Consider the following 23,555-nt stretch of genomic DNA (forward strand, 5'->3'; position numbering starts at 1 on the left):
ACTACACTTCCAAAGTTGTTAAATCAATATTAAGAGCATAAATATATTAAGCTAGAACTTAGTTTAGCTACAATACTTATTATAATTAATCATCTCTACTATCCCTTTCAGTTACCAATGAACCAAGTCAAAAACTCTTAACTAATAAGTAAGACTAAAGAATAATAGTTCAACTATATAAACTACTACGCTAAGACGTTCAAAATCCTATTAAAGCATAGCATGTTAATTCCCACTGACTTAACATCTCTTAAACATAATTTCTTATAACACAAAGCAACATTAGAATAGGAACGGAACCACCTGTCTATTTACTTGAAAGCCTTCATTAAGCTGCATCCCCAGGTACAGCTTCAACACCGCTACACTTTTCAGCATTCCAAGTGGCCACATCTCTAATTTAATCTACAAAATAAAATCCACACACCCTACAAAGTACATGTATGGACCTACTCCTATTTTTTATAGAATTTTGTTTGTTTTTTATTGTTTTTTGTGTTATTCGTGTTTTGTTTTCAATAAAACAAAAATCAAGCATAAAAGAAAACATTTCTTTTTGGACTTTATGATTTTTTATTTGTTTGGATTTTTGTGGTTTTGTTTGTTTGTTTTGTTTTTAAAAACATGTGTATGCAAAGCTAGGCAAACCTAAAGTCCATCTCCTCTCTCTACGTCATCCTCTAAATCTCTCACTACATACTATGGAATAGTGCACGTGCATTGGCTAAGTCAAAAGGTGCTACACACTGAAGACCCCCTTGTTGAAGATGATGAAACAGGAAACAGAAGGAAGACAACAACTCAGAGTAGGAAGAAGATGGAGAAGGAGAAGACACAGAGCTTGTGTACGAGATCTCTGTAGTCTTCTCCTTCTCCATCTTCTTCCTACTCTAAGTTGCTGTCTTCCTTCTGTTTCCTGTTTCATCATCTTCAACAATTGATATCAGAGCGAGGTGATTTCCAGAGCCTCTACTTGCGTTTTCGCGTCCACGCGCGCAATCGCAGTTTTCAAAAAATTTGCTCGTGGGAGCATCCTCGACGTTCCGGGAGTATTTTGAACAGGTGACCTACGGTTTTACCCCCCTTTCGAAGCCGTTCGAGCCCTCAGAATTTTGTTCTGAGCAGCGTAGCAGAAGTTACTTTTCGGAGGCGTTTAGATCAAGAGGGTGTGCTTTTTGACAGATTTTCTTCAGGTAAACAGTTCTTTTGGGAAGCAGCTTGTCTTAGCTTTGTGCTGAGATTTTGTGTAGAGTTTTGCTTGGATTGGAGAGGAGATTTGTGAATCTCTTGGAGGTTCTTTTGCTCTCTTGTGTGCATCCACAGTATGGCTCAATCTACGGAGAAAGAGATTTTTGGTGCGTTTACATCCGAAGACAAATTGGATGGTACCAACTATTCTCTTTGATCTTTTATGGCCAAAAATGTTTTGGTTGGTAAAGGATTGTGGGATTATGTATCTGGAGATGAAGGTCGTCCAGGTAGCATTGCACCTGCCACGCCTGGTCGTGGTGCAGCTGTTGGTGCAGGACCCTCACAAGTCACTCCAGAGCAAAAGAGATGGGATACTAAAGATGCACAGGCTATGGCTGTGATTGCCTTAACCATAAAGAGGACAATCACACCACATATCAGATCTTGCAGAACTTCTGAGGATGCTTGGAACACTCTGCAAGCTATGTTTGGAGGAAGAAACGCTGCCAGAATAGAGTTTTTGAAGAAACAACTTGACAAAATACAGATGGACGAAGGTGACGATATTGTCGAGCATCTTACAAAAATCAGGGATCTTAAAGAGCAATTGCTTAGCATTGATGAAGTGATTCCAGAGAAGGACTTGGTTTCCAAAACACTCAATTCACTACCACCATCTTATTTGACTTTTCAGACTTCTTTGACTCTGTCTTTGCGAGCTAATCCTGACCCTCTTCATTTTGAAGAGTTAGTGGCTTTGCTATTGCAGGAGGATCAATCACATAAGAACAAGTCTTTACAGGTGGATGGTATGGATCATGCTCTTGTTGTACAGAACAAAAACAGGGGTAAAGAGAGTGCTCATCACTCCAAGTCTGGTGCAGGACAGTCTTCAGAGAAGTCTAAAGGTGATTCCGACAAGTCCAAGAAGAAAGGTAAATGTCACTACTGCAAGAAACCTGGTCACTACATTAGTGAGTGTAAAAAGCGAATTGCTAAAGAAAAGAAGAAAGAGTCAAGTTTGGTTGTTTCAGCTTCTGGTGATTCTTCTACAGCTAAAAAGTCTGCAAACTTTGTGCAGGATTCTTATGCTTTCGTAGTATGTTCAGATTTTTCTGCTTACAGTGTTGACAAGACACAAATGATTTGGTACTTTAATAGTGGTGCATCCCGGCATATTACTTCAAGGAAGGATTTGTTTTGTTCATTGGATGCAGCTCCAGCAGGAAAGAAGGTGACATGTGCAAATAATGCTTCTTATCCAATCAAAGGCGTTGGTAAGATTTTGATTACCATTTCAGATGGTTCAGATTTATGCTTGCCAGATGTCTTATATGTTCCAGGGATCAAGAAGAATTTGTTGTCTGTATCCTCTCTTGCAAAAAATGGTCTTCGGGTCATTTTTGAGGATGACAGATGTGTTGTACGAGATCGAGAGAATGGTTATTCTCTTATCACTATAGGTACGCTGGACAATGGACTATTTGTGCTAGATCGTTATGAAAAGCAGATTCAGGTATGTATTGCAGAAACAAAGACTCAGGCCATGCAGGATGCTGAGTTGTGGCATGCTATATTTGGGCATGTATGTTATGGCAGTTTGATGACTTTACAACGTCATAATATGGTGCATGATTTGTCTTTATTGGAGATGCCACCAAGACATGTATGTGAAGGTTGCGTTCTTGGAAAGATGCATAGATTTGCTTTTTCGTAGGATGGTTCGATTAGAGCGACACGAAAGTTGCAGCTTGTACACAATGATGTATGTGGTCCTATGAGGACGCCATCTTTGGGAAACAGCCTTTATTTTGTGACCTTCATTGATGACTTTTCCAGGTTTTGTTGGGTGTATCCACTCAAAGCAAAGTCAGATGTGTTTGCAGTTTTTCAACATTATGTCGCCATGGTTGAAAATGAAACAGGTTGCAAAGTACAGACTCTTCGTACTGATCGAGGAGGTGAATACATGTCAGGTGCATTTAAGGATTTTTTGGGAAAGAAAGGCATTAAACACCAATGCACTATGCCATACACACCACAACAGAATGGTGTTGCAGAAAGGAAGAACAGGTCTTTAATGGAGACGGCTAGATGTATGCTCAAGGCTAAGAGTTTGCCTCATAAGCTATGGATGGAGGCAGTTGCTTGTGCAGCACATGTTTTGAACAGGTGTCCTACTCGTGCCTTGAAGACCATTACTCCATATGAAGCTTGGTATGACAGAAAACCTTTAGTCAGTTATCTTCGTGTTTTTGGTTGTCTTGCTTATGCTCACATCCCTCAGCAGTTACGTGGGAAGCTTGATGATAAGGCAATCAAATGTATATTTGTGGGGTACAGTAGTGGAAGTAAAGGTTATAGACTTTACAATCCTGCTACAAACAAGATTTTTGAAAGTCGTGATGTAATTTTTGCAGAAACTACTGCTCAACCTATGGTTGCTTTTGATGTACCTCATATGCAGACACATGATGTATTTGAAGGTTTGCTTCCTTCTTTTGTGGAGAATCAAGAATCACAACAGGTTGATAATATTGATCAATCTTTTGATCAGCATGTGACACCTCATGATGTAGAGGAAATTGTGCGTGAAGAGCAAGAAGTTCTTAGGGAAGAAAGAACCTTGCCTAAATGGGTTCAGAAAACTTTGCAGGATAGCAAGTTGGATGCACCGTTGCCATGAAAAACATGTGCTGGTACTACTTTTGGTAGAGAGCAAGTAGATTTGGCTTGCTTTAGCACTCTTTGTGATGTAGATGAGCCTGATTCATTTGAACAAGCTTTAGAGTGTGTTCAGTGGAAAGATGCTATGCAACAAGAAATTGATTCTATTCATAAGAATCATACATGGGATCTAGTGGACTTGCCTACAGGTAAAAAGCCTATTGGTACAAAGTGGGTTTTTAAGGTAAAAAGGAAACAAGATGGTACTGTTGACAGGTACAAAGCAAGACTTGTGGCAAAAGGCTATGCGCAACAGAAAGGCATAGATTATGATGAAACCTTTGCTCCTACTTCTCGTGCGTCCACAGTTAGATCACTAGTTGCAATTGCTGCTCATCATGGTTGGAAAGTGCATCAGTTGGATATCAAAACTGCTTTTTTGAATGGTGATTTGCAGGAAGAAGTTTATGTAAGTCAACCAAGTGGTTTTGTTGTAAAAGGTCAAGAGCAAAAGGTATGTAGATTGCGTAAAGCTTTGTATGGTCTCAAACAGGCTCCAAGAGCATGGTATGAGAAGATACATACTTATTTGATTGGCCAGGGATTTCAGAATAGTCCAACAGAAAGTACTTTGTATGTCAAAAAGAGAGATGGAGTTCTCATTATGCTAACACTTTATGTGGATGATATGCTTCTTACAGGCAATACTGCAGATGAAATTGAAGCGTTTAAAGATGCTTTGAGAAAAACCTTTGAGATGTCTGATCTTGGTTTGCTACATTATTACTTGGGTATTCAGTTTGTGCAATCAGAGGATGGCATATACATGCTGCAGGCAAAATATTTGCATAAAATTTTGGACAAGTTTGGTATGCAAAATTGTAAACCAATCTCTACACCCGTAGAAACTGGATCAAAGTTGAGCATGCACGATGCTGGAGAACCTTTTGATGTACATACTTATGCAGCAGCCGTTGGTTGCTTGATATATTTGGCAGGCAACACTCGCCTAGACATTCAATTTGGGGTTTCACAAGCAAGCAGATTTATGCACAGCCCAGGTATGCATCATTGGCAGGCTGTGAAGCACATACTTCGTTACCTTTCAGGTACCCCTAATCTTGCCATGTTCTTTCCAAGGGGGGATATGTATGGAAATCACAGTTCTATGCAGCTTCTTGGTTACAGCGATTCAGATTGGGCTGGTGATTTTGACACTATTATTCTAATACAGAGAGACAGACTACAGAGATCTCGTACACAAGCTCTGTGTCTTCTCCTTCTCCATCTTCTTCCTACTCTGAGTTGTTGTCTTCCTTCTGTTTCCTGTTTCATCATCTTCAACACCCCTCCATAGGGTTGTGCTTGGGCATATTGGACTATTGCTTGTTGTCTAGGCAACAACATCTGATATAATCCCCTCGATAAACCTAAGGGTATCCCCTCATCCTCATCGTCAATAATAACAAACTCCAAATCTACTATGGGGTCAATCATAATATCCTCATCTAAGTCAAGAAACATCTCCATAAAGACTACAGGGCCATTCTCACGAAAACACTCAAAAAAGTGCAAACAAGAAGCATAGATAATCCCAATCGTGCACTTGCGAATCAAGTCCCATTACCCACCAACGCAACAACCATTCCATTTCATGTAGATCATTTATTAAACAGACTACAATCTCTATGCCCAACCCACGAACAAAAGGTCTAAACACAAAAAACAAGTAGTCTATACAGGTGTCCATTACTCACCAAATAAAGATGGAGTGGAAAAAAAATTTGAGAACGGTAAACGAGGCAATAACTCCTACCATAGAATAACCAGTGTTAACACCCATTTCAAAAAAAACAAGAAAGAAAGAAATAACAAACGGTCACTACAAACTAAAATTTTACTCTCTTTTCACCTTATTTGATTATTATAGTTTGACTATTATACGAGAATGCTATAGAATCTTTGTCTTTAGGCTTTAGCTATCCTTTACATAACAAACCACGAAACTAAGATTCCATTTTTATATACATATAAATTTATTTATATATTTATATTTTTATGGGTTTCCCTTATGTTGTTGTTTTAGTTTTTTTTTAAAAACTAAGTGAAATAATGTTTCACTTGTAGACCATTGACTCTAAAAGGATCTAAAGTTTTGTCAATGTCCTGAACTAATAGGGATCCATTAGTGAGGGCCCGAAGTAACTTTAAAAGGACCTAGCCACCAAATCTGCAATTCTCCAGGGAATTTATAATATCGACTATCATAAATCAAAACCTTATCATCCCTTCAAAATTTTTGAATCTTGATATGGCGATCATGCCATGCTTCACATCGCCGTTGCATAGCCTCAAGACTCTGTAAGGCTAATAAGCGCATCTCGTCCATTTTGGCTAGGGTGAACAACCTATCTTTCAAAGATTCTTCTTCATCGAGTCTAGTGGATAAAGCAACCCTTAAGGTTGGAATCTCTTTTTCGATCCGAAATATGGCTTCAATACCATAAACTAAATTAAAGGGTGTATTTTCAGTCGTTACCTTAAAAGTGGTGCGATAAGCCCATAATGCTTCAGGTAACCGTTCATCCCAATCACAATGATTATCAACCATCTTCTTCGTTAAAATGTTACCCAAAATTCTGTTGGTAACCTCCACTTGCCCATTTTGCACGTGGATAATAAGGTGTAGAATTTCGATGTTTAATTTATATACCTCAATTAGTTTCCAAATAGTATCATTGAGGAAATGAGATCCTCGATCGCTAACCAATTCTAGTCGACAACCAAACCTGGTAATGATATCCTCATAGAGAAACTTAGCCACATCTAAGGCTCTATCAGTCTTCAAAGGTTTAGCCTAAACCCATTTGGTAACATAGTCTGTACATACCAAAATATATCGATTAGAACGATATCAAGATGGAGGATCTATGGGTCCTACAAAATCTATTCCCCATTTCTCAAATGGCTTCAAAGCTAATATTGGTGTTAACGGCCTTGCATATTGTGCAGTGGGTTGACAAACTTGCTGACACTTATCACACCTTTTACAATGTGTAAAGGAGTCCTTGCAAACAGTTGGCCACCAATATCCTGCCATCTATACTTTCCTTGCAGTTAATTCTCCTGCAAAATGGCCGCCACAAGGCTCATCATGCAATGCCTTTAAAACTTGATAAATCTCGTCCTCTCTTAAGCATCGTCAATAAATTTGTTCACGAGGAAAATAACGGTACAAGAAACCCCCCATCAACAAATAATGACGGGCTTGAAGAAGTAGTTTCTTCTTTTTATGAGGATATTCAGATGTGCTAAGAAAATTAGCTATCTTGCACAACTACTTCAAAGTCAAACTCTTGTAAAAGCAATATCCATCGGATGACTCTTCCAGAAGTTTTTGGTTTATTTAACAAATATTTTAATGCACCATGATCCACATAAAATACAAAATGAATTCCCAATAAATAATGCCAAAATTTATCAACAGAGAAAACCATAGACAAACATTCCTTTTCAGTCCTACTGTAATTATGCTCAAGGTAACTTAAGACCCTACTATCATAATAGATTGGATGATTAACTTTCTTATCATCAGCCTGACACAACACAACCCCAACTGCTGTATGAGATGCATCAGCATGGATATGAAATTCTTTTGTCCAATGAAGACTCACTAGAATTGGTGCTTTCACTAAACGATCTTTAATGTCCTCAAATGAAACTTGGCATTTCTTCGTCCACATATAGCCTATATCCTTTTTAAGCAGATCTGTTAGAGGTCCCACAATTGAAGCAAAGTTCAAAACGAATCTCCTATAGTAATTTGCATGTCCCAAAAAACCCCGCAACTGACGAAGGTTATGTGGTACTAGAAAATCTTTGATTCTACTAATCTTACTCTCATCTACTGTAATGCCATCTCGAGAGACAACATCATCCACTTTTGTAAAAAAATCATGATAAGCTGCAAATCATGACACGTTAGAATGTGGCAAGGGCATTACCTAGACCAAATGGCATAATTCGATAAGCAAATGTTCCCCATTCAGTAGTAAAAGTAGTTTTTGATTGATCCTCTTCATGTATTTGAATTTGATTATAGCCACTGCATCCAGCCATAAAGGAATAAAGGGCATATCTAGCAACACGATCTAACACTTGATCAGTAAAGGGCAAAGGGAAACGATCTTTCTTAGTTTTCCCATTGAGTTTCCTATAATCTACACAAATATGGATTTTCTTATTTTTCTTAGGAACCACTGCGATTGGGGAAACCAATCACTATAAGCAACCACATAAATAAATCCCACGTCCAAAAGTTTCATTATTTTTGCCTCAACCAACTCGGCATAAACAGGATTGGTACGACGTTGACGTTGACAAATAGGTCGAGCTCCAAGTTCCAAGTGAATATAATGTTGACATAGCTCAGGCTTGACTCCTCGAAGGTCTTTATACGACCATGCAAAGGCATGCTGATACTTAGTAATTACTTCTTTGAATCTCACCAATACTTCTCCTTTTAATTGACTGCCCAACATTAAGAATTTTTCTTCTGACACTTCCCATTGAACAATTAAATTATCCTTTGATAACACAAAAGAAGATTGTGTACTTGGCATAGCCCTTATTAGAGGATTTTGTTCCTCCTTATAGACAACATTTTCAAGTAGGTCGTGTCTATTTATAAGAGATTCAGACTCTTCCTTTTTGTCCAGCGTATCACTCACAACATTCATAGATTGTGTCCCACAATAGGGTACAATTGCAGTTTCAAGATTCTTTGTTGACCATTCATCAATGTTTACCATATAGGTATCAAATGTCATTTCAGTCATTGAAGAACTCTCATCTTGGGATCCTGGGGTGTCAAGAATCCCCCATTCCTTTGACTCTTCTTTCGTATCTTCCTTTTTATAATAATTGTCCCATTGTTTCAATAGCTCTTTACTATATTTAGCTTCCAAAATAGCATGCCCTTTTCTCTTTCTAGTTGGGCCATTTTTTGTAGCACTTGAACCATAGCTTCATCTGCTAACTCACGCTCTTTTAGTAACTGTTCCCAAATAGTGTTTACATTGGATTCTCCTCTAGGCCCATATCATATAAGTCATCCTCCACGGTTATATAAAAACAGTTTGCCAAACACTCATCTGAGGTGGAAAACCATTGTGCGATATCATTATCAGAGTCATAACCCGAAGAGTAATTAATTTCATACTCACCCATTCCTACGTGACAAGCATAATTACCAACACCCTCTGATGTGGAGAGTGTCCCAGTGGAATCATCTTCTATCTGCATATGGTAACCATTATGTAGAAATTGAGAATATTTATCCATATTTAAAGAGAAGCGTTGTTTAAATGCTCCTTCATCCTTTGATTTATCACCACTATAATCTGTGTTCCCTTCCGTTTCTGACATAGTCGGCTTTTTATATTCCCTCAAAAATTCCTTAAAGACAACTCGTAGTTCCACTCTATCATCACGAGGACCAATAGTGATCACTCCTTTATGCCAACTTTGCACACACCTGGCTTGTACAAGCCAAGGTCTCCCAAACAAATTGGAAAAAATGCCCCATACGAATGTGGTTGAACTATCAAGTAACTCACATAAAACTCAAGTCCTGCCACTATAGTCTTGAATCCTTGTAAAATCCCTGAGGGTTTTACACGTCGTTGATCGGCCAAGCGTAAAATGATGTTTGTAGGTTCCACTTGTTTCAATCCTAACTCTCCCATAGTCTGCTCACTCATTAAGCTTATTGTTGCTCCACCATCTAATTGATCTCCTGTCACGCTATGGCTTCCTATTTCCAAGGAAATAGTAGGTGCTTCTAAATTTATGAACATATCTACTACTTGAACTCCTTTCTCTTTAATTGGCTCCATCATTTTAGAGCTTCTTCTCTTCCCTCTCCTACGTACAAGCTTATTATATAACTGCTTCTTACAAAGAGGAGATATCTACCAAAGTGGTCAAGTCCAATGATATTTTGCAATGCTTCATAGATTCCCATAAATTAAAAGTCTCTGGCGTGCTTTTCCTTTAAACTACAAAGGTCTGTAACCTTTCTGGAAAAGGTGCTATACCTTTTGTAATTTCTTCCTTTTCTTGTAACCTAAAACCAATCGGTGATTCATCAGCACAAGATTCTACAAATTCCTTTATGAAAGAGTTATCACTCTTCTTACTCGCATTTGGGATAGTAATCCCTTTATCATGGTCCATCTTTTGAGATCGAGTGACCACCCCGACCATCACGGGTTCTTTAGCAAAAGTTACTTTCCTTGCTTTTCATTTACGAGGGAATCCATCCTGCAATTGTTCAACCTCTACTAAATTGGCAGAGGTACTAGGACCCTTGTCGACCTTCTATTTCCCTTTGTCATTTTGCATTGAAGTTACCTGTTTTGGACACCGGTCTTCATAATGACCCTCTTCGCTATAGATTCGACATAACGGTATATAATCTTGATTTTTATGGGGATTTGGACAATAAGGAGATATATGCCCTTCCTTTGACAGTTATAGAAAACCACAGGACTAGATGGCCCCATATTTTGATTAGTGTATTGAAAATTATTCCGTCAAAATGGAGGTCTATATGGTGAATTTCTCCTCATTTGTCCTTGCAACCTTGGCGTAGGTGGTATACCCTGTTTGGGTAACCCTTGTCTTTGTTGTTGTAATTGTTGCTGATATGTTTTATGTAGTCCCTTTTGCATAAAAGGTTGTGGTGGTGGACCTATCTCATAGGTTGTATTGCTTCTATCCATAAAGATATAATTAGTTTGCATAGCCCTCGCTTGACGGTGTTCATGTGCTTGCTTTACAAAGCAATTTTCTTCCACATGATTATTATTCATACAATAGGTACAAAATAGTGTACGCACTTAATCCGGTACTACCCTTGATGTAGTTGGACACTCAGTTGCCAAATGGCCGTAACCATTACACTTCCCACACCATACATTGGATCTTATTGGAGGTGCACTCATAGATGGGCCTGCTGCTTGTTGAGCTACAACATAAACTTCTTAATTTGAGGGCAACACGCACTGGTAAAAATAATGATATGCTATCATTAACTTGCATCTTCTAGCCTTTTTGATGACGAAATTAGAGGCTATCAGAGACCCCTATCAACACCTTTGTTATGACCCTTCAATTTTTCACAAGACATGATATCACCTTCCTTACTCCATACATCGTGCCTCCGGTGTGATATGCATTGACAAGTAGGATAATAATTATGCCATGCACATCTTTTGCACATATGATTTTCGTCACATTATGGAAATTGGAAAGAGATGCTAGCTAACTTGAAAGAGAAGGTCATTAACTTATTGCACAATAATGCATTCTGTGTGGAAGATGTAGAGTATTGTTTCTCTTCCAAGTGGATGGATATGAAGATGTAAAAAAATTGCAAGCACAAGCGCTCGAAAGTATACGAAGCACTCAAGAAGCGAGCATCCAAACCACTTTGTCTTGACAAAGAGGAAAAAATAAAAAAAAGAATAATGTGAAATCCCCAACAAGTGGAGGTATCCGAAAGAGGCTATTAGGGTATGAGTGGAATCAAAGAGTTCTCATCACTGATTAGCAGTGGATGTGTGAGTTTTGATGGTGATTTTGTAAGTGTTTTTGCATTGCTTTTATGGCTACAGATTTCTCAAGATGTAACTAGTTGTTTTAATTTTTTTTGTTACATTTATTGCTTTTAACAATGAATGATGACTAGTCAGTATCCCACTTTGCTTGAGCGAAGTTATGGTGCAAAGAACAGTATCAATCCACTCATGGGGATTTTGAGATCTTGATCCGGTGAGATAAACTATAAAAACTTTGAATACTATTAACTATTTAATACTATTTATAGTATTAACTTTTTGTGTTTCTATTTAATTTTGTTTTTTAAACTTTGTTTCTTCTCTCTTTTTGATATGTAGAATTCTTGTCAAGTACCTTTACAACAAGACAAAATATCTTCACCGGAGTACCACACTCATGCACTTTGATATACTTTTTTGTAATATGCACATATGTACTTATTGGGGATGACACGTCTCTCTCATTTTGTACTTGAACATTTGGTTTTATATTCATCTGTTATTTCACTTTGGTGTTAGCAAATTCAATGTACTGAACAACTTTATAGCGATGAAATACAAATTCTCTTCAAATTTCATTTCATCTCTACTTTTTTATATTCTTTTTGTGGTGATTTTCAAATTCTTGATGAATGCATGACTTCTCCGCCATAGAGAAGACAAAGAAAACACTGGGAAGGCAAAAGCAAGTAGATGTACAAGAGGTAAGGGTATTGCAAAAGAATGTACGTGCCCATACTATGCAATCTTCAACTTACAACCACAAGCCTAAGCTTTTTACAAGGAGGCTTGTGTGAGAGACTAGGCTTGGACATGAGATCATAGTAAACTTATGGTCAATGACAAGTTTGCAAGAATAAAGACATCGCGGACCTCTGCCGCTTATGCGGTGTAAAAGATGCATTTACTACCCGCTATCTCCTTTTGGCAAAAGGCAAAGACCATTATGAAGATATTTGTTTCTATCTTAAAGAAACTCCACTTGATTGACAGGAAGGACCAATGTAGGGCCTTGTGTATGAACTTACATATTGTATGGTAGAGAAAGTGCAAAAGATTAAGATTTTGAGTAAACTAGAAAGTGAGATGGAACATGATGCACACACGATTGCATGCTACACATGATATATCTTGCATCCATGTGGAAAGGTAAATATAACCATTTAGAGGTGCATGAGGGATGGATAACATTCTTGGAAAGGTATTCATAGGGTGATTGGGAGTTGCAAGGTAAGCTTATTAATGAGTTGGATAGTACAAGGCCGGAAGTTGTGCGTTTGCTCGTCACCTTATAAAAGGTGAAGAAAAAAGATTGCCAAAATGATGGAAAACATTTGGGCTGGCACACCCAAATTACAAGCTCTTTCTCAAGGTACATGGGCTTATCCATGTGAAAAAATTCGGAGCACATTCTCTCTTATTATTCATAGCAAGAGAAGAAATAAGCTTCCCCCTTCTCGCTTGGGGAAGATTGCAACTTGTCTTCATGCACACAAACTTGAGGCTCATCTTCATAATGAAAGAGAAGGTATGAAAGAAATGGAGGTCACATTGGAGATGGTTTTAACAATGAAAAATATAGGGGTATTTGTTGGTCTTGCAAGATTTAGGAGTTATCGTTGCAGACAATTAAGACAGATGACGCTTTGGAGCATGTTGCCATTAGTGCGCCTCTTATATGTGGCAAGCCATCTACCAATCATGTTTGGAATATCATGCTTAGTTGCCATTAGTGCACCCCCTACATGTGGCAAGCCACCCTTCAACCATGTTTGCAACATCATGCTTAGTTGCTAATGAGGCTTATAAGTTCGATGATATGATGATGTTGAGGAGGAGTTAGCAGATGAGAGGAGCTAACTTAGCACTAGTTCAATAATTGGACACTTTGAGTGTCCTGAGATGCTAAAGTGTCTCGTTCAGTTATGAAGTGAAGAATATAGCCAAATTAATTTTTTTCCCAAAATTAAAACCATATTCGATTATAAACAATTCATAAAAAAGCAGTACAATTTTAATAAGATTTTCATAGTTTTCAATGTTCATGACTAGAAAAAAATATATTATAACAAGAACTTGAACTTCATAACTTAGATCTGAAACCAATTTTTTGTTATAATAAAAAAGATCAAATCTTTAAAACCCTAACAAAGAGAAAAAATTTGGTCTTTCAAAGAATTTTTCATTAACATGATGAGGTTATGGAGCAAAACTTAAGGTCTATAATGTACCTATAGGTCAATACCCATCAACTAAGTATTTCAAGATTTCAAACTCACAAGCTTCTTGTAATTTAAGCTCTTTAAAGAAAATTTATACCGTGTAATTTCTCATCAAACAACCATTGCTATGAAAAATCATTGCCACGTAAGACAATGTAAATTTAGATGAACTAACTGTTTTATGCAATCATTAATTGAATTAAAAAATGTTGCATATTTTACCCACACAACTTTCTATATTTAACTCTAGTCACAAATTTTTCTCGAATGAGTTACAAAAATGCCAAGCACATATATGAGTAGTTACCATGGATTATTACATGCATATTGCTCATTTTTTTCTTAGATTAAGGTAGGAGTTTTTGTGAAATATCAACTGCGTTGCATAGGTGCTTTTCATGAGTAAAGTTACATTGAGGTTGTGTACAAATCCGAGGGATTATAATTTTCAAGAGTACTTTGGCTAACATTTTATAAGTTTGCAAAAGCATTTCTTGGTATCTTTTCTAAATTTTATGTACCATTTTATTTAAATTCATGAAACTAGTGCTAGGACCGGCATTACTGACAGCATTACAAGTCTCAAGCATGATATGGTTGTTAATGGTCTTCATGAGTATGTCTCATGTTTTAAGGGTGTCCTATGATATATGCCGGAATTTGTAGGGTATCCGAACTGTTTTTTTCCCATACTTCTATACCCGTGTGAGTATGCGAATTATGGAAAAAACCATGGTCCATGTCACCTATGCCCAATCAAAGCATCAAATTAAAGGAATCCCTCAAGATGTCATAAATCAAATAAATGACTGTTTATTGAGTACACTCTTTTGCTTGGAATGTAGCTCTATCACTGATTCCATCTTAGCTTCACAAAACAATGTCATAAAAAATGCTATATTTCTTGCAACAGAGGGGGGCTTGAACATTCCTAATCTGCGAGTTCTGGGTGGTTCATCTGCTTTCACTAATTTCAATCAGGGCAAAAAATGTATGCAACAAGAACAATAAGTTGGATCTCTTCAAGTAAAGCTTGCCATTCTTCTCTGATTTTATGTCCCTCTCTGACTCTGATGCTAGACATGCTCTTATTGCACCCACGCAATCAAAATATGGTTCCCTTGCAAAGTGAGCCAAAGTGAGCCAAATTTTTGCTTCAGATTTCTATGAAATTTGGCTGTTTCATGTTGCTGCAATTGGTGTGCTGTCAGAGGCAGGCTTTTCTGCCTTATGAGGCTCTTCGGACTTCGACGGAGGAGCCTCCACATTAGCCGTGGCAAGTTCATTGTCAGCTTCCCCTGCTTTCGGGGGAAGATCGGCATCCCGCTTCTCGCTTTTTGGGGGCTCAGGAGCTTTCTCATCAGCAACAAAGACTGTGAGTTTACTTAGGAGGAAGACGATGGGCTTGGACATTGCACTTGGTCCATGCTTGGTTGCAGCATCGCTCAAAGATTGGGCTCCGGGGCAACCTGCTTTACAACATTTGTTCAAGGAGTTAGTAAAAGAAAACAATGCATCTTCACATGTTCTGCAATTTGTCTTGAGCTTCACTCTTATGTGTATGCGTGCACTGCGTGTGCACGCATGTAATAATGTAAAGTTCTACCTGCATCCGAGAGCTCGATCAGGAGATTCTGAACAACTTCAAAGAACTCCGTTACGCCAGATCCGGTTGGTTCTTTCAGCAAACCCTGCAAATAGGGAGACAAGAGCATATATATATTCTCAGAGAGTGCAAATGGACACGGTATGCAAGCATGCTTGTGTGGATGATTCGTGAGAGCTCACATTAAGCCTTCACATACATCTCTATTGATTTTATACATTTTCACTGTTTGTAGAGGTTTTACTACAAACATGTATTTGTTAGATATAGGGGTGTATGTGTGGATGCATCAAGACCGCATTCCACACCGAGGCCAAATGCAGCACATTATAAGCACATGCAACGTGTGCAATATACCTGTACACAAAGGAGGTAATGTCCATAAGTATGTATGTACCTTGGCTTCATTGCTGGAGGATTGATAGATGGCCACCACTTTGGGCTGCAGCACTTCCTTGTTCTCTTCAATTTCCTTGGATATGGTTTCCTGGCAAACGCAAAGCATCGGCATTAAGGTCGATTAATTCATAAGAAGACACATTAAGCCTCATGTTAAATAAGACACTACAGGATAAGCACTCAAAACAAAAGGAGTGCAAATGACCTGACAGCTCTGCCAATTATTCAAGCCTCAAATGGTGCCTAGATTAATGCAATTTGCAACGAGGCTGATGTATGTTTACATATGTGCTTACATACATGTACATATATGTACGTGTGCGCACACATCCATATGTACACTTGCAAATATGTACATGTACATGTATGAATGTATGTGGAAACCTGCATAGGTTTTATCCCTTCACATCCAAATATACGAATGCCTTATGTATGAATGCATGCATTTTTCCATGTGTAGGTATATGTGCAGTATCTATGCATGTGATTACATATATCACGTGGGTTTACATCTATATCTATGAATGTCTGCATATGACTACATACATCTTCATGTGGGTTTACATCTATATCTATGAATGTGTCCATATGACTACATACATCTTCATGTGATTATGTATGTATGTGAGTATGTATTGCATATAGTCGACTGCATACATCTCCATGTGGTTTACATCTATATCTATGAATGTTTATTGCAAGTGACTTATATATACATCTTCACGTGTGTATGTATGTATGTACATGTGGGTATGTATTATGTGATTTTATCCATGCATTGAATAATGCGCATGCGATTGTGCGATCGAGTTTTCCTCCACGTACACAGGCATCTGCGCATGTATATGTGTGCATTTAATAAGAAGTGGTAGCATTAATTAGCTGTCTGCTTAATCACTCTCATTGACACGAATGCCCAAAAGTGGAGTAAAATGAGACGAATTAAGGGAATTAGACCTTAGATTTGTTGAAAGATCTGCAGGCTTCAGCAGCTTGGTCCTTAGGGCCCTTCTGCAGGAGCTTCTTGAGCTTGGGAAGAACCTTGCTTTTCCAGTAACTCATGATGAGCAGCACCCTGCCAAATCGAAAAGCAATGCAAAAAAGCAGGTTGCCCAATAGCAAAAACAAGAGAAGCACCCAAAAAGCAGCAGCTGCCCAAAGAGAAAGCACAACAGCAGGGGCTCTCTCTCTTGGGATAGTTTCCTACGACGTTAAAACTCTCTTCTTCTTCTTCTTCTCACCCAAAAAGCAGCAGCTGCCCAAAGAGAGAATGCACAAGAGCAACCTCTCTCTCTCTCTCTCTCTCTCTCTCTCGGCAACCTTTTTGAAGGGGCTTGCTGCTCTTTGCGGGAGAGAGAGAGAGAGAATCGCAGAGAAGAAGATATGGGCTGTGTGATTATATATAATGAGAGAGCATGTGGGCACTACTGCGCAGGCGCTCATGGGTGGTGGGAGTAAACAAAGGCGCATACGTTGAGAGATGAGAGGGCATCAAGGCACTGATGCAGGACAGCATTTGTTCACCTGAAGGCTGAGGCCTACATCAAACATGCTATGCATTATCTCTCTTTCCCTCTTTCGCTGTCTCTCTCACACACCCAGTGGCACACACATTGAGGCGCGCGCATATTCTCAATTTCAATTTTCTCCCCCTTTCTCTCTGTCTCACATATCGATAGGCTAGAGTGTGTGTGTATAAACAACGTACCTGCATTCTCTCTGCCTCACGTACAGACAGAAAGCAAGGTGATGGGTCCGGACCGACTGTCTCCGACACCCTGTGTGTGTGTGACATGTGTGTGTGTGTGAGAGAGAGAGAGAGAGAGAGACAGAGAGAGAGCATGTGTGTGTGTAATATGTATACAAAGCTACCTACGTACCTGCATGGATCACAAGGCAAAATGACCCACCAAGCGAGGGAGGGACCGCGTTACAATGCAAGTCGAATGCAGCTGAGTATGCAAGCATTTGCAAGGGCGCGCGCGCGTGTGTGAGAGAGAGAGAGAGAAAGAGAGATCAGCAGACTATAGCCAGATCACCCCACTACTAGCCTCTACGGTGACTCTACCCAATCAACTAGCTGTACCTTGCACTTCTTTTGTCACACAGCTCACAATCACAATGCCTCACATGGAGGATTGTCCCACTCGCAAAATGGCCTCACATGCCTATATTCTAGCAAGCTCCTAGCCTATGCATCCTCCAATTTGGAACTTGGAGAGGCCCTTTGAGGTTTGGAGGCTTTTGAACTTGTTGCTTCTGGCATAGTCACGCGAGGCTCAGTTATGAGTAACTTGTAATTGAGCCTCACCAAATGTAACTATGTCAAAATAGGCATAGTAGCAAATTTGCAAGCATGGTAGAATTGAGCCGGCACAATTACATGCGCGTGGCCACAACTTAGGCTCAGTTATCCGTCCAAATAACTGATAATTGAGCCTCGCGTGACCATTGGCTTATAAGTTATCACACCTTCTCTGGACTTATGTATACTACCTATGAAGGAGATACGTATTCAGGCTACCACGTGTCTTGAAAAGCTAGATCCGATTAAGAGAGCTGGATGGGGAGCTCGCCTCGGAAGCCAAGCCTTGCAAGAAAATGCCTTGAGCATTGCTGACCCTTCAGCTTACCTTGAGAGAAATGCTATAAAGCTACTTTTAGTGAGTTGCGATATTGCTGCTACCTTACTCTATTGCAAGGTACGGGACCTGTGTGTGTGTGTGTGTGTGTCCCCCACACACACATGTTGGCACAAAGCTAATGTTTTGCTTGTTTGCTTTGAAGGTATTTCCAACACTGCTCTTGAGCTCAAAGACACAAAGTTCGATGTTGCAGGTTCTCCAGGTTCTCTCTCTCTCTCTCTCTCTCTCTCTCTCTCTCTCTCTCACACACACACACACACACACACACACACACACACACACACACACACACACATACACACACACGTGCGCGTAGGACTGAGGACACCATTTTTGGTTGTCAACTGTAATAAGGTGAGGGCTTTGGCAATGGCGAGGTGAGGCGGGATGGGTGCAAGAGCTCAGAGATGACTATGGTGGCACGAGTGGACGCTACAGATTGGAGGAGGAGACCGAGGCGGAACAGTTGCATGGAAATAGCGAAACTTAGTGTATTTGAAGGTGAGGAAAGATACAAAATTTAGCGAAACTTACGATGCCGGCTATAAAAGCCATATTTATTCCTTCTCGCAAATTCGACGTGTGCATGCTCCTGATAGCCAAGGTAAAGCTCCACAGCCAAACATGGGCATGCTCTTGGAGATGATTACAGTTAGCCTGCAAGATGATTTGCCGCCCTTCACAGAGCTTCATGCTCTTGCTAGCTTGGCCCTCATAGCGAGCGCTCGAGTCGAACGTGCAGTGCATGCTCCGGATGTGCGACTGACCTGCAGGTGATTGGCTGCCCTCAAAAGAAACCTTAACCAATGTTGAATGCTAATTAGAGGCTTCAAGGCATGCGGAGACGAGAGAGAGAGAGAGAGAGAGAGAGAGAGAGAGAGAGAGAGAGAGAGAGAGAGAGAGAGAGAGAGAGAGAGAGAGAGAGAGAGAGAGAGGAACCCATCATCTACTCTCCCAAATGATTGCAGTTAGCTTGCAAGATGATTGACCGTCCTTCACAGAGCTTCATGCTCCTGCTAGCTCCTGCAATTAACTTTGTAACAAAATCTACTTAGAAAACAATAGAAAACTGAAGTGCTCAATAACTCATGAGCAAATCTAAGTGATAGGAAAAGAAAGGCAAAATATCTCTGACTCAAAAACGAAAACATGAAAGAGAATTTTAATTGCTTATTTGCGTAAAGGAATTAGCTATTAGTGAGTTAGACCATGCTCATCTCTAATAGCTTGGTCACATGAGATGATGGAAATTAAAAAACCATGATAACAAATGAATTACGAAGGCTAACTCACGAACAATATGAGCATAGCTATTAACTAGGATGAGAGAGAGAGAGAGAGAGAGAGAGAGAGAGAGAGATCAAAAACACGCAAAATACATTCACAATGAGCAGGAGTTTGTTACACAAAAAACAAAACTACACTTTTAGGTTGTAGATTAGGAGTGACACCATAGACTGCCTTTTACGTAGAGGACGATTGTTGCAGCAATACATTGTTGATGTCTATAGGAGATAGTACTATGGAGGAGTCAAGGTAATTATGGTTTAGAAACAATCAGAGATCAATTCGTGTAGAAGTGTATCAAGGCCTTGTAGACATGGTGCTTCAAGTGACAATGCTCATGGAGTCATGGGGGATAATGCTGGAAGAAGAATTGTAATGCCTTCATCTTTTGTGGAGGGACCTCGGTACATGCATCAACTCTATCAAGATTCCATGGCAATTGTACATAAGAGATGAAAGCTTGATATATTCATAACTTTCACACGCAACCAAAGGTGGAAGGGAAGACCGAAGGAGAATCAAAGAAATCATGATTGCTCAAGGCATAGCAAGTCACGCACAAAGTCAATTGTTGAGTGATGCAACTACAACAAGAAGGGCCACGTCAAGAAGGATTGTTGGTCCAAGAAAAAGAAGGAGCTGGATTCTCAAAATAGCAAGCCAACATCGGAGGCCTATGTACCAAGTAAAGTAGAACAAGTGCTCAATACAAAGATTACTTGGAAAGAAAACAAACAACATGCACATGTCATGAGTACATGGAGCTTGAGGACAATGAAGACTCAAGGGGTGCAATTGGTGACAACTTGCAACAATGTCAACCAGGTGAGGAACCTTAACCTATGCCCCAAAGATCTACAAGAGTAAGTAGGCCTCCAGAGAGATGCATTCCTTTCTTCAATCATCTCTTGGTTTCAAAGTCTAGAGAGCCAAATTCATACAAATAATCCATGCAACACAAATCCAAAGAAGAGTGGACGAAGAGCATGCAAGCAAAGATAAACTCATGGCATCGGAACCAAATATGGGAGTTTGTTGATTTGCCTAAAGGTAAATGGGCTCTACAAAACAAATGGATGTACAAGCTAAAGGAAAAAGAAGGCGGGAAGAAGAGGTACAAGTCAAGGCTTGTGGTAAAAGAAAGGTACTGACTTTAAAGAAATATTTTCTCCTATTGTAAAAAGGAATTCCATTAGACTTGTCTTAAGCCTTCTGGCTGCTCATGACTTGAATCTTGAGCAAATGGATGTAAATACGGAATCTCCTCTTGGAAACTTGGAGAAGGAGATTTACATGCTTCAACCAAAGGGGTATGAAGACAAAGGTAGCTAGAAAATGGTTTCCAGGTTAAAGAGGAGCTTGTATGGTCTCAAGCAAGCATCAAGACAGTGGTAGATATCGATTTATGGATGATGGATCACGGATACACAAGATGCAACTCAAATCACTATGTCTACACGAACCTAATGTTATATGTTGATGACATGTTGATTGCAAGGGCTAAGATACATGATATCAAAGACTTAAAAGAGGATTTGTCTAAATTTTTTTCAACGAAAGATTTAGGTGCTACAAAGTGAACACTTGGTATAAAAAAATCAAGGGACAAGATGATGAAGACACTAAAGCTATCTCAAGACGATTATATCAAGAAGGTACTCAAAAGGTTTGCAATGAAAAATGCAAAACTAGTTTCTACAACTTTGGCTAGTCACTTTAAACTAACCAAGGATGTGTCCAAAGACACAAGAGAAGATAGTCCACATGTCTTAAGTTCCATATGCTACAATGGTAGGTTCTCTAATGTATGCTATGGTTTGGATAAGTTTAGATATTGCACATGTAGTGGGAGTTGTGAGTAGGTTCATGGATGATCCAGGTAAAGAGCATTGGCAAGCTGTGAAGTGGATATAGAACGACCATGAGTGCTTTATTTTTTGGAGGCACTGACTTTTTCTTGCAAGGGTTATGCATATATGGCAGGCGGCAAAGATACTTGAAGGAGTAGTATTGGCTACGTCTTTATCACAATTGCAGGCACTGTAGTAATTTGGTCTTCAAAGTTGGAGAAAGTGGTCTCAATTTCCTAAGTAGCATTATTCGTTGTTTGGGAGATGAATAATACACAAATAATATGCGTATTATTTGTTCCCCCATATTATACGTCCATTTTATACGGTGCTACATCAACAAAGATGGGGTGCCATATAACTTCTTAGTTTGTTTATCAAAAAACATTTTGATTGAAATAAATTATTTTTTATCAAACAAATTGGCATAAAAACAGGCTACGTTGCTCATTTGGCACATTTGCCACTTGAACAAGTATCATTATAGAGAAAAATTTACAAACAAAACTAATTGTTGACTTTCAAAAATAGATTGCAAATCAATAAAGTATATTAAAAATAGATTTATATTACAAATAGTTTAAATTGATTTTGTTCAAATTTTGATAGGTAATTTTTTTTTTCATTGTGGTCAAATAATATAAGCCTTGTATGTTGTGTAGAGCTTGGTCCCTCACTCTATGCAAGGGGTTTGTAGAGTCACTTGCCATGTGTTCAATTAACTGACACTTGGAAATGAATTAGTCAAATAATTTAGGATATTATCGTTGTGTGTAGAGTGTAATCTCACATAAGATAATCAATTTGATAAATATAACATAATAGAGGTTAGTTTTACTTAGTTTAGTGTTCAGTTTTGATGTGCAAAGAAATCACTCACTTCAAAGTGAAAATAGGAAGACATAAATTTTTATGTCTTGTGTAGAGCCATTCACACTATGTTCTCACTGGAATTAAAACTTAGGAATAGCATTTATTATCTTTATTTGGATTTCAAGATCTATCGTACTGTGTGAGAGCCTACACATGCTTGCATTGTAGATAGTTAAAGATCTATGGTGGATTGTGGGAACTTCATGTTCACACTTCAGATAGATATAGTAATCATCAAGTACTGCAATTGATTATCATTTAGTAATGTCACTTGTAGCTCATGTAGCTTGTGCATTTCATAATGATAATCATTTGAAAGACTTGATTAAGATTATCTATTGTCGTAATGTGTGAAAGTTGCAAGCTTGCACTTTCAATACATTGATGTAGCAAAATGTGAAATGATTTGATTTATATGTATTGTTTTTTATTAGTGATTAAGATTATCAATTATCCTAACGTGTGAAAGACATAAGCTTGCAGTTTAGATAAACCGATGCAATAGGATGTGAACACGATATGATCCAAAGGTTTTGTTTTAAATCATTATGTCATTTTTTGTTTGGAACAATGTGGATTGATTGTCATGAGCTAATACATAGAGAATGATGAACCATCATTGCTTATTGCAAATTGGTAATGTAGACTGATTTTGACCATGAGACTGGTAGACAGAGCATGAGTCTAATTGATAATGTAGATAGATTTTGACCATGAAACTGATAGATAGAGCATGAGACTAATAGATAGAATATGAGACCCAATAGATTCTCTATTCATTTTGAGCATTGCTAGTGTCTATTGATCCTTAAATTGATTTTGACATCGAGATTGATAGTTGAATTTGCTACTGCTAGCAGATTATCCTTGTGCAACATGGTGAAAGGACATGAGTGGAGCTATGTGCACGAGTCGTGTGCCAGAAAAAAATACATCTCAATTAAAATGCAAATGTTGTGGCCACAAATACATCTTGATTGAAATGCAAATCTTGTGGCCACAAGTTCAATGGGGAAAAGTGTACGACCCGTCAAAAGATATTGATGTTATATTTCCTAAGAACTTTTACAAGCAAAGCTGATTATTGCAACTAAAAAGAAAGGTGGTACCTCTAAAGAAGTTCTTGTGAATGTTGAAATGTATGTTGGCAATGAGGAAATGGAGCATGTGTTTATGCAAGTAAATGAGCAATG

At 38.7% G+C, this 23,555-nt stretch overlaps 2 protein-coding genes across 2 annotated transcripts; both read right to left on the bottom strand.

The window, feature by feature from the left end:
• Positions 1–6,148: 6,148 nt before the first annotated feature.
• LOC147420367 (uncharacterized) lies at positions 6,149–6,958 on the bottom strand. Its single transcript, XM_086504516.1, has 2 exons — positions 6,800–6,958; positions 6,149–6,715 (listed from the first exon to the last, which is right to left on the bottom strand). Exons 1-2 carry the CDS (start codon positions 6,956–6,958, stop codon positions 6,149–6,151), a joined length of 726 nt encoding a protein of 241 aa, XP_086360642.1.
• Positions 6,959–14,473: 7,515 nt separating this feature from the next.
• On the bottom strand, positions 14,474–17,243 carry LOC147420368 (plasma membrane-associated cation-binding protein 1-like). The gene is made up of 4 exons (XM_086504933.1): positions 16,665–17,243; positions 15,706–15,795; positions 15,309–15,393; positions 14,474–15,171 (listed from the first exon to the last, which is right to left on the bottom strand). The coding sequence occupies exons 1-4, from the start codon at positions 16,767–16,769 to the stop codon at positions 14,885–14,887; spliced, it is 567 nt and encodes a 188-aa protein (XP_086361059.1). The 5' UTR covers positions 16,770–17,243; the 3' UTR covers positions 14,474–14,884.
• Positions 17,244–23,555: the final 6,312 nt, after the last annotated feature.

This window comes from Adiantum capillus-veneris, chromosome 28, assembly GCF_014529385.1.
Source record: "Adiantum capillus-veneris isolate H3 chromosome 28, ASM1452938v2, whole genome shotgun sequence".
Classification (NCBI taxonomy): Eukaryota; Viridiplantae; Streptophyta; class Polypodiopsida; order Polypodiales; family Pteridaceae; genus Adiantum; species Adiantum capillus-veneris.

Bases quoted from the DNA above. Each gene is read 5' to 3' on its own strand.
- LOC147420367 (XM_086504516.1), bottom strand. From the start codon at position 6,958: ATGGCAGGATATTGGTGGCCAACTGTTTGCAAGGACTCCTTTACACAT. The intron at 6,716-6,799 runs GTAGGACCCATA...AAATGGGTTTAG, and splicing joins AGAAATGGGGAATAGATTTT to GCTAAACCTTTGAAGACTGA.
- LOC147420368 (XM_086504933.1), bottom strand. From the start codon at position 16,769: ATGAGTTACTGGAAAAGCAAGGTTCTTCCCAAGCTCAAGAAGCTCCTG. The intron at 15,394-15,705 runs GTACATACATAC...CCCTATTTGCAG, and splicing joins CCTCCAGCAATGAAGCCAAG to GGTTTGCTGAAAGAACCAAC. The intron at 15,172-15,308 runs GTAGAACTTTAC...GTTGTAAAGCAG, and splicing joins GATCGAGCTCTCGGATGCAG to GTTGCCCCGGAGCCCAATCT.